At 32.4% G+C, this 12,114-nt stretch overlaps 1 protein-coding gene across 15 annotated transcripts in view; it reads left to right on the top strand.

Annotated features, from left to right (window-relative positions):
• The window catches only part of mtd (mustard), a 443,203-nt gene that overhangs the window by 420,407 nt on the left and 10,682 nt on the right, over positions 1–12,114 (top strand). For all 15 annotated transcript variants that reach the window (XM_065358692.1, XM_065358688.1, XM_065358686.1 and 12 more), the window contains 2 exons: positions 4,840–4,961; positions 7,894–8,063. In XM_065358692.1, the coding sequence (XP_065214764.1) occupies positions 4,840–4,961; positions 7,894–8,063 (292 nt within the window). The remainder of the gene's footprint in view (positions 1–4,839; positions 4,962–7,893; positions 8,064–12,114) is intronic.

The following is a 12,114-nucleotide window of genomic DNA, read 5'->3' as shown; positions in this document are numbered from 1 at the left end:
CTTGATATCAGCGTTGGTTAAATTGGCCGATCTTGACACTATTCCAATGACTTTGGCCGATCGTTGACTGAATAATGTGCGAGTTATTGAAAAGGTACGGTGATGACGGATTTTTTTTCATTTGTTTGTAATTGTGATTATCCCAGATGGAAGTACCCAATTGGCAGAAATTTTTTTAAAAACCGGACCAAAGTTGAATCGAAAGATCATACAAAAATATGTACATCACCAGTCAACTTTTTTTCGATTTTTGGTTAATTTTTGAAAATCAAATTTGTGTAAAAAATGGGGGGAAAATCAAAATTTCCCAAAAAGTGAAATTATAGGTAACTTTTTAATAAAAATTGGCAGAAACTTATGAAAAGTGTTGACATTCCTCAATTATGACATCAATTTGATGAAAAATTCAGCATTAGTCGGATAATAAAACATTATCCTACTTTTTTTGGCTGGTTAATTGGAAGATGTCGGATGCATCTTTTTAGTCAGATAATCAGGAGTCTACTGTAGGTGTATTTCATATTTAGCTGAATTTTTGTTATTCTTCTTCTACTCTCTCTCTCTCTGACTATGATTTCTTGTTCTTCTCCTATTCTTGCTAAGACTGTTTTGATTGAAACAAAGCCTTTCCATGAGATCCTTAGTGGCCATTGGTGACACTATCTTTCAAAAGCTGGAATTTGCTTCTCACATTCTGCAGCTGCCTTCAGAGCTGTGGGTCCGAACTGATCCCAAAACCAGAACTGATTAAATCCCTGACTCAAATCCAATCCCAAAACCTATCCTGAAACCAAAATGTTTATTTTTCTTGATCCTGAAACCGGAAAAAATCCCAGAACCGGTGTATAATTTTGAACCCAAAACAATCCCAGAACTGAAACAAAATCGTTGTGGTTTTGGGATTTCCAATTTTTGATTTTTTCCCTGATTTGATTTAGATAAATTGTCATTTTACATTATTTATCATCATTCATTCAGATTATAATAGAAATTACTCAATGAATTGAGCAAAATATGCATTTAAAACATTGAACTAATTACACCATCGGATTCCCTATGTCCAAGGTTTCCAACCTGTACCCATACCCTATAAAATTATTTTGAACTCGAATACCCTACAGATTGGGTACTAGATTTGGGTATTCCACTAATATTTTGTCCAAAATAGCAAAAAATGAAGAAAATTCAAAATGGATGGAATACCTGTACCCATACACAATACACATACCCATACTCATACCCATACCAGTAGTACCTATACCCAGGGCTGCATACCAATATCAATACCAAAATACCATTACAAATAATAGCTAAATTTGGACAAACTGCACAAGCTGCTCAGGCTACAGGACATTGGAAATCACATTTTTGTGGTACGCTAACAGGGTGAGGCGAATGCCTATTGCCAATGCAATTATTCTGGGGAATCGACATTGTTTTGAGCTTTCACGTAGTAGTTTCCCATTGCTTTCTACGCTATCTACAAAGTAGCTCATTCATCACTAGCCGGGTTTTTACACCCCTGAATTCCATAATCACCGCTACCTATAGTTGCTCAACCAGTTACAGCTTTTTGATACTGGCAACAGATTGCGTGCATTTCTGTTGCCTCTGCTGTTCTGGTGCTCGGAGCTTAACGTGTAATAGATGGTAAATGCACTACAATATATACATTACATGTTAACGCCTGCTTCTCTAGCAGGATTTGAACCCACTACCTCTTGTTCAGAAAGCTGTGGCTCAACCCACTACGCTACCAAGCGTATAATTTTGTATTGGTATTTTGAATTTTTTGATTGATTATAAAATTATAAATAAAATAACTAGGGCCACTTGTACCACAAACAGTTAAACTACAGTCAAGAGTTGAACTCAGTTTAACTCGTCAAAAACAATGAGTTAAACTAAGTTCAGATTTGAACGAGAGTAGTACAATCCGCCCCTAATAAGTTACTCATATTGAAAACCTTGTAAGTGATAATGATGAACCTTGAATTCCCAAATTGAGGTGTTTAAATAGAAAAAAGTGTAATTTCCAAAAAAGATTGGAAAAATTTCATTAATTTTGGCCTAAAAACACACTTTTTAATTCAGTATTTTATTAGTACGTATACAATACCAATACCGCATACCAAAAATAAATCCACAAAATAATAAAATAACAATACCCCAATACCTAAATTCTATAGAATACTGAAATACCAGTACCATTTTGGGATCAGTATGCAGCCCAGCCTGTACCCAACCCATACCCATACCTGATACCTGTACTAAAAAATGTCGGGTAGGAAGCCCTGCTTATGTCAAAGCCTCCTATTTTATAGACCACTTACAGGGTCATTAAGTCGGTTTGGGCTTAAAATTGGCTGAAATGAAAATCCCGACCCAGAACCAATTCATCCTAGAACCAAAACAATTTTTTCAACCCTGAAACCAATCCCAAAACCGAAATAAAAATTTAGAAGAACAAAACTAAAACAAATCCAATCCTGAAATGAATAAATTTTGATGCCAAAACCAGAACTCAATCCCAAAATTGGTTTGGACCTACAGCTCTGGCTGCCTTCTTAGTCCCTGTTTTGCAAGAATAGTACATTAGAACTGTCCATACATACCAGCACATGATTGATCCTTTTTTGGATTGATTCTCAAGCACTCTGTGTAAGTTGTTGAGTGCAGTTCTAGCCATGCTCATTTGTGTCTTGATTTCTTTAAGATACCTATGTATCTTCCATTGTTGTTTATTAGATCTCCTAAATACAGGAATATGTTCACATTTTCTGTTTCATAATGTGAAAGGCAACAGCAATATTATGTCCAGGAAAAAAGTTCGACTTCGTGCGTCACTAATAAGGCTCTGGAATGCCCTGAAATGGAAAATTTGCATCATAGTGCAGCAAAATGTAAACCACATAAGATGCATGAAACTAACCAAAGTCCAATGTGGACTCAAGAAGCAGTTCTGAGCATATCAGAACCGTATCAGTGATGCGTTAAATTGTGGGTTTTCTCTCGACATTATCGCTGTTACCTTTAAGGTGACAATTTCTTGTAATCTAGTCTTGATTGCCACTGTTCATCATCATTCTGTGTGAACTTTATAACTTTGGTTTTACTTGCATTCATTTTCATTCTATATTCAGGCCGTGCGCTGTTTATTTGGTTGATCATTTTCTGCATTTGTGCTTCTGTCTCAGCAATAATTATTACTCTATCATCTGCATGACGTATCTAATTTATTCTTTTGCCATTATTTTCAGTGGCATGTTGTCAATTTGCACTCTCCTCAAGATCTCTTCTGCACATATATTGAAGAGTCTTGGTGAGAGTGACAACCCTGCCTCACTCCTCCCTTCATGCTGCATGTATTCTCAGAAAGTCAAAATACTCTGATTCAATTTCTATATTTGCGTTTTGATTCTGATTATTAACAGGTCTTTGTCATCGACATTGTATTTCTTTAGGATTCTCGACATTTTCTGATTGACACAATTAAGTTGAGATTTGATATGTAGCTTATTCTACGTCTCCTAAGACAATTGAAAACAGTTTTGAGCAGTTCTGGAGTCTCCAGCAGATTCTGGAAAGTGGAAATTTTTACCTAATGAAGTTGGAATGCTAAAATTTACTCTATATCCTAATTTCAACTTGCTAAGTCGTTTTGACATGGTTTCAAACCATTCTGGAGTCTCTGGTCACATTTTGGAAATTCCTCCAGATTTTTCAAAAAAGGGTCATACCCATAAAATTTGTTCAAATTAACTTCCTTGGTTCAAACAATTGGATCATCATTTTTTCATGCAATTAGATTGGAGGGGGGGGTCGCTTTCTTCACATGCGACAGGCTTCCCATTTCCCATATAGTTTTCCTTCTCATCCGGGATGCAACCTATAAGTCGTAGTATGTTTTACGTATCTCTGCTAATTTATTCGCATCTCGCGATTGGTTGTTTTGTGTGGTCGTGTCCGCTATTTAATGACGTAGCGGCGGCATCGTCTCGATAATTATCGGGTTTTATTACGTTTAATTGATGTACACGCTGTCTATACATTAGACCATCGATACAACGAACAAGAGAATTACATGTGACTGCGTGATACTCGTACGTGTATGAGGCTGGGCCGGCTCGGCTGTCTCCGAAATCTGTGCTTATGAGCTCGCACAGCGCGAGAAAAATATTGAAAAAAATGACCTTGGCGGACGTCGCGAGCGCCAAGCAGCGTTCATTTTTATTACATCACTGTAAATTCGCTTCCTGGGCTAAAGACCGCTATACATTTTGTTACTTACGACTCGTACCTACCGTTGAATGAAGAGGAACGAGCCTACGCCAACATCTTTAAATCACGATTTTTTCATGTCAGTTAATCGAATAGGCTATACGACTGCGGATGTTTTTATTTTTTAAAAAAAGGAATTATACACTGTCGTGATAACTGAGAAAATTTTTAAGAATATGTATAGAGATAAATGTCAATTTGACCTCTGCGTTTGCCGCGAGTGTGAGCTTCCACAACGTGTGTAGTTATTATTTGTTGTATACTTTGTTTGCTTGCGGTGGCATGTTACTCGTCGACGGGGATACTTTTCTTCCTGTTTTATTATTATTTTCGCATTGTTATCGCGATTATCCGCACTATTAGCATGTGAAGGGCGAAAGTCGGAAAGCGAAGAGAAGAAGAGAGGATAGGGTGAGGAAAATTATTGTGCGATGGCTTCTTGGTAATTCGAGTACATAATAAGATAGACGTAGGTAACTAGAAAAGTACATTGAGATGAATACAAATACAATTACTTTCGATTAATTTTTTTACAATTTTTTTCTTCTGTTTTTACAGGATATTCTTGGTCTTTGGTGTTTACTACGTCGCAACATGGATTCTCACTCAATTCCATGTATCGTAAAATGAGTCGAATAGATAGTCCTATATTGATGGTTATACAAGATACAGAATCAAATGTGAGTATATTTTATTATTGCAAATGATTCGATTTAGGTATGTGAGAAATAATGTGATGAAAACGTAACCAGAACTTGATAATGGAGCAACAAATAAATTTGTAAAACGATTTTAAAATTTTTCAAAATTGTCACTTGAAAAAAAAAGTTGTCAAAATCCTGAAAATTGTGAGATAAGAATTTTAAAAGTTCTGAAAATTATCAGATTTTCCAAAATTGTCTTCTTGAAATTATTGTTAAGTATTTCGAAGTTGCTGAATTTTCAAAATCTCAGATTTTTAGAAATATTGTTGCATAAAATTGACAAGCTTTTTATACGTAGATTGTCAGGTTTCTAAAAATTGTGAGATGTTACAAAATTTCTTAATTGAATTTTAAAAGTTTCCTATAAGGTGAAATTTTCAAAAAAAATTAATAGTCGCAAATTTTTAAAAAATGTCTTATTGGCAAAAATTTTGGAATGTCTGGGAATAAAAGAACGTCATATTTGTCAAAAATTTCGTGTTTTTGTCCCCAGATTTCAATCGTTAATGTCATTCAAAATGGTAAAATTTCATAAAATTAATCTTCGTCAGAATTTTGAAATTACTCCAAATTTTCAGATTCTCCAAAAAATTTTATATTTTGCAAAAATTTTCGAATTCTTGGATTTTCTGAAATTTTCTTGAACACAAAATTTGATAAATGTGTAAGGATTATTTGATTTTTCAAAATTTTCATGAAAAATTGCCGAGTCTTTTAAAGCTGAAAATTGTGAAATCCACAAAATTATTCATAATTCAACTTTCTAAATCTTCAAAGTTTTCAAAATTGTCACATTTTACAGAATTGTTGTACGAGTATTTTTCATTCGTTGAGTTTTTAAAAATTGTCAAGTACATACATATTTACTTGGTATGTCAGAATTTTCAAAATCTGAGAATAGATTCTCCAAAAGAATTGAATTTTCCAAAATTTTCGAACTCTTGAAAATTATCAACTTTTTTTCACATGTGCCATGAAATATTTTGTAAGATTGGTCAATTTTCCATAAATTTGTGATTCAGTAACGTTGGCTAAAAATTCTGTGATTGTACAAAATTGTTCAATTTTATGAAATTTCCATCGTTCTCAAAACTCTTTGATTTTCCCCAAAATGTCAAATTTCAGAAATTGTTTACTGTTTCAAATCTGTTAAATTCGTCAAAATTGATTAATATTTTCCAAAATTTCGAGATTTTTGTGGTTTCCAAACTTGTCTAATTCCAAAAAATTATGAAATTTTATTTAAACTGTTCAACTATTGAGAATTTTTATAGTTTAAAAATCATAGTTTAAAAAATTGCCAAGTGCTTGAAAATGGTCGAGCTGTTTGGAATTCTGAATTAGGTACTTAATCTAAATTGTTACATTTGTCAAAAACAAACATTTTCCAAAATTGTCAAATTTTCCAGAATTTTGAAAATTTTTCAAATTTATCAATTTTTTCTAAATTTTGAAATTTTTTGCTGGATTTGTTCTCAAACTTGTAAAATTTTCCAAAATTTTTCAATTCTTCAGATTTTTTTATAATATTACAGAATTCATAGATTTTTTTTCTGGGGGTGTTTTTGTCGGATTTTTGAAAATTGTCATGTTTCCCAAATGGCAAATTTTCTAAAATTGTTTAATTTTCTTGAATTGCCAATCTACTAGAATAATATTAAAATGTTCCAAAATTTCCAAAATTACTCAAATTTCCATATTTTTGAAATTTTTGAAATTTCTTGATCGGTTTTCCAAAATTATTAAGTTCAAAAAATTGCGAAATTTTGCAAAATTTTAAAATTTTCATGGATCACAAAATTTTTAGATTCTTTAAACTGTTTTCAAAATTGTCGAAGTCCTAATTGTTTGACTTTGTCAAAATTGACAAAAATTTTCAAAATTGTCAGATTGTCGAGATTTTTCAACAGTTGTAATTTATTGGTTCTTTCAAAATTACCAAATTTTGTAAAATTAATCAAATTCCTAGAATTGTTATATCTATTTTTAAAAAGTGTTAAAATTGTCAAATGCTAAAAAATACTGCAAATTTTTGTAATAGTCAAATTCTGCTGGATTGATGTTTTTACAGAATTCCATTTAAAAGAGAACAAACAAAATAGGATTACAATTTCCAACTATTTTTCTTAATAGACGACTTTAATGAAGTTTATAAGTACAGTTAGTTGCAGATTTAATGTATTATTTTTCACTTTTTACGATTCAATTACACGGATGCGTGATTAATCAATCGTTCATTTAGCGTAATACGTTCCTATTAATTTTTTTTCGGCCATCGAGCTCTCATAAAAAAGTAATTAAAGCTCGATAAATTACGCGATAATTTAAACATCGGTGATTCGATGAGTAGGTGGGCAAATGTATCGTGGTATTTTTAATTTGAATTGAATTGAAAATACTCCTATAAGTAAGTTGATAGGTAAATACGTCAGCAAAATGCTGCTAATATTTAACAAATGGACTGTTCAGTGGGAAGTATGCTTACAATTTAATTCAATCGTACTGTATAAGTCGGTAGGTAGTATATTCGCTCGAATTGACGAGTTTCGTCGAAGCATTATGAATTTTTATCAGCCAATCTGATGTCAAGGTCTTTGTAAATATTTTCGAGAGGAAAATCAATAATAACGCGAAGTTTAACCTAATGATATGAACTCGTGTTACCTACTTTCGAGACATTATTTTTAAAAATCTTTTTAAAGATCAATTCCGTGATAGATTCTGATCATTAAATTCATCTTTTTTTTTTTTTTTTGAAAAATAATTTCCTGTATAGGCTTATGTTGTTCATGTATATTATTTTTTGGAATTGAAAAAAAAAATCGTTCGTTCTATCAACTTTTGCCTTTCATTATAAGTAATTTGAAGCAGAAAAAAATCCTAATTAATTCTCTTATTATTTTTCCAGGTATTTGGTACCTTGACGTCTTGCACGTTACGAGTCAGCGATCATTTCTATGGAAATGGCGAATCACTATTATTTACCTTTACTCCAGAATTCCAAGTATACAACTGGACCGGAGAGAATTTATATTTTATCAAAGGAAATAACGAAAGCTTATCGATAGGAGCCGGAGAGTAAGTTGATTTCTTAATGCGTTATTTTCGTAAATAATTAACCATCTACGTATCACAAATATTATGCTTATTATAAATTAATGGTTCAACTTACCCGTCCCCCTTTTTTTTTTGAGAAAAAACCAAAACTTTCCACATGAAACTCGTTTGACAAATTTTTTTTTTCAAACAAAATTTTTTCACCGAAAATTTATTTCAATTTGTGTACATAATTTGAAACTATAAGCAGCTGGATGAAGAATTTTCCGCATTGTTCCATCATCTGGTTTCAACCAGTTCACCCATTATGGTTATTTACTAATTAAGATACGATGCAATGATCTTCCCTGGTAAGAAAGGAGGGAAATGGTTGTTGTAGGAGGTATAGGAATTGGAAAACTCACATCTTCGAGTTTCGTATTTTAATTTTGAAATTGCTTTTTCGTAGGGTAAAGGGGGGAGGGGGAGAGAAGGAATGCCATCTATAGTGAGCCTAATTTTTTCCCAGAAAAACAATGATCTATTACTCTTGTAATGTAACCTATTCAGACTGAAAGAATTTAATTTCAAAACTGTGTAATTTTTTCGGTTTTTCTCAACTCTATTGTCAGTTGTAAGAAATGGTTTCGGGCTCGATGATCGAACAATGACGTAAAATGTTGTGTACTCGTACGAAAACTTATAGTAGCTTATAGGTAACCGAAACGAAGGTTATACCCGTAAAGTAGAATTTATTGACAAGAATATTAACGTTTTCACGGTTGGTAATTAAAAATTTACTCGTACGAGAATACATATATTTTGGTAATGAATAACGAAACTCGGACGATTAATAAATTTTTTTAATTAATAAACGACGAAGAAGGATTTAGTAGGGAGATATAAAACCATTCCTGGTATTGGTTTGCATGCTTAGTACGAGTATAATGCTGAGAATTGGGGGAAAAAATTGGAAAAAACCCTACAACAAGGTTGGTTTGATCGATGATCTTGATTTTTGTTGGAAAGTTTTGTATTTGGTTAGTGCTTATTGGGCACCCTATGCGAAGTTTCAAGTGCAGGTTACCGAGAAATTCCAAGAGTGTGAGGTGCAGAGGTAAATTTTTAACCAGTTTGTAAATTCCTGGAAATGTAAAAAAAAAAAATATTAAATTTTCAAAGAAGGAATATAACAAGCATTTTTTTTTAGCAAGATATATCTTCCTGTGTGCCTTCTCGATCACCCGACTCGAAAGTAATCAAAATTTTGGTCTTTTTGGAGCCTCCAGCGAGTGTTGAAATTTCTCCAGAAATATCAGGTTGCTCTGGAAGGGTCAAAAATGAACTTTAACGTCAAAATATCGAATTTCTAAAGAGGGGATGTAATAAGTGTTTTTTTTTTTTTTGGGCAAGATATCGTCTGGTGTGTCTTCTCGATCACCCGACTCGAAAGTAATCGAAATTTTGGCCTTTTTGGCGCCTCCAGCGAGTGTTGAAATTTCTCCAGAAATATCAGATTGCTCTGGAAGGGTCAAAAATGAACTTCAACGTCAGTAACCCAAATTTTAGGTGTTGAATTCATTTTTATTCTTCCACTATGTGATTTTAAATTTCTGGAGGAATTTGAAAAATCGCTGGAGGCTCCAAAAAAATTGAATGGTTTTTATGAGAGTCAGAGGGTTTAGGGTTGAAATTTTAGGCACATTCAATCACCATTAAGATCCTACTTTTTCAGAATTCGAAAAATTCCAAAACTACCTTTTTGGAGACTCCAGAACTGCTCAGAATCGTTCGAAACCGTTTCCAATCGCTTGAAGGGGAAGGTCGGAAGGGTGGGAGGTCCGATCATAATAAGAATACTTACATATTGAATTTTAGCTTTCTGAGTTAATTTCGTGGAATTTTGTTATCACTTTGTAGGTAATAATTCAAGATTTTTTTAAAACTTCTGGAAAAACATAAAATTATTTGACTACCTATGAATTAAGTCATAAAATTCGAACGAATTAATTTTGTTTTTAAGGTTAAATTTTACGATTTTTATGATTCTCATAATATTAAATTAGTACGAGTAAATATAGGAATGAGTTGCATATTTATTTTGATCATCTTACGCTTACGTCATCTTTTGAGGTGGCTATTATTATAAAATTATGGGATTTCTTCCTGTTTTATTCTACGGTCAATTGTATTCGAGAAAAATGTGATGTAAACAGTGGCGAACGGTTTGTAGCGTGATTCCATCTTTTTAGACTTGTTTGGACTGGGAGATTCCTCGTTATCGGTTATTTTTCACATTTAGAGTGTAAAATTATTAAAATATCAGTGACAGGGTTGCCACCTTTTGGAAACCTCAAAGTGTTGGAGATGAATTTTTATCATTTTTCTGTAATAAAATTTACTCCAATTTCGCTCCAAGTTTGGGAATGTGTAAAAATCGATTTGAAGGGTCGGATTGAATTTTGACCCAAAGAGGGTTGAAGATGGGAGTAAACATGGCTTTTTTTGTGGGGGGCGGAGAAAGTTCAAAAATATCGAAAAATTGCCATAAAAATTAAAAAAAAAACATTGGTAACTTTTTCAAATAATTTTTCATTTTTTTTTTATGATCAAAATTATTCAAATACAAAATCTACGAGTATCAAGGTTGCCACATTGAAATTATTGAATTATGGAACATTATTATCTACTTGAAGAGAAAAAAAAGAGATCAAAATTTTTTACGAGTATTCAAAAAGGTTCAAATTGACGTACAAATAGGTAGATGATAAATGAGAGGTTCCATGGAAAAGGGGGCCTTAGTCAATTTTTTTGTTTTTCAGATTTTTACAATTCTGAATATCTGAATAAATATGTATTTAAAATAATTTTTTTTAAAATAATTCCACCATATTCAGTGATATTGAAGTGTTCTTCTATGAAAAAAAAACGAATTGGAAAATGTTTGCTTATAGAAAAAATTTTAAGTCTATTTTGAACTTGTAAAAAATCAGTGAAAAAAAATTTAAAGATAATTTAGTAGGTACTTCGATTTTTTTCTTAAAACACAGAGGTAGGGAGGGGGGTATGAAAACTAAGGACTTACAACTTCAATTTTGCGTCTCCCCCCCCCCAAGGAAGAAAATACAGAAAATGACGAAGTTGGCAACTGATTTTTTTTTTAAAGATTGAAATTTAAAAAATACTTTGTATACAAATGGCCTTCTAATTTCAATTTTTTTTGAAGATTTCCCTGTGAAAAATTTACTTTGTTAATTTGTGTGTGTGTGTGTGAGGAGGGGGGGGGGTTGAGTGAAGAGCTTTTGGAAAATTTGGTTGAAAAAGGGTGGTGAAAAAGTAGTAATTTTTTTCAAAAAAAAAATCCCTTTAGATACCAAGAATTAGATTTACCTTCCTCAGATTCTCTGAATTTGGATCCAAAAAAAAAATGTGAAAAGAGAGGGGAGGGAGGGAAAAAATATTCCTTATCAAAAAAACAAAAAAAACTTGATAATTTTGCTTTTCTCATTTTTTAAATTAAGGAATGTAGCATTTTGCAGATTTCTAATTTAATGAAGTCTGATTTTTTGAATTTGATTATTTTTCATTCCCTTTGGAAAAATTCAAGACATCAGAGAAAAAAATTGAGATTTTGTTTTCGGAGGAAAAATTCAATAATTTACTTCGAATATCTCGCCAAAAAATATTCAATTTGAAGGACATTCGCTAAAATTCAAGCCAAACTTGACCTCGCGTGTCAGTTCGTACATCCCTCGAGCTATTTTTTCCAGAAATTCGAGTATATAAATACCTGAACCCGACAAATACGTAGTTACGTACATACGATCTTAGTGCGGAAAAATTTCAGGGTGTGCTGCGTATTTCATTTTATTACAGATAGTGACAGTAGCAAAAATAACCTATCAAAATAAAATTTTGATCGAATTATTCGCGAATCAACTCGTCGAATTTTTTTAGGAAATAGGCAGGGGTGCTCGTAGCGAGATTATTATTCATACTTTGATGAGATGAACGATAACTGATAAGCGTAGATGTAATTTAAAAAATACGAGAATTGGTGAAAAAAAAATTCTGGTAATATCTAGTACGATCT

This window comes from Planococcus citri, chromosome 3, assembly GCF_950023065.1.
Source record: "Planococcus citri chromosome 3, ihPlaCitr1.1, whole genome shotgun sequence".
Lineage (NCBI taxonomy): Eukaryota > Metazoa > Arthropoda > Insecta > Hemiptera > Pseudococcidae > Planococcus > Planococcus citri.
Note: the sequence above shows the minus strand (reverse complement) of the source record. Positions and strands in the feature narration are given on the sequence as shown.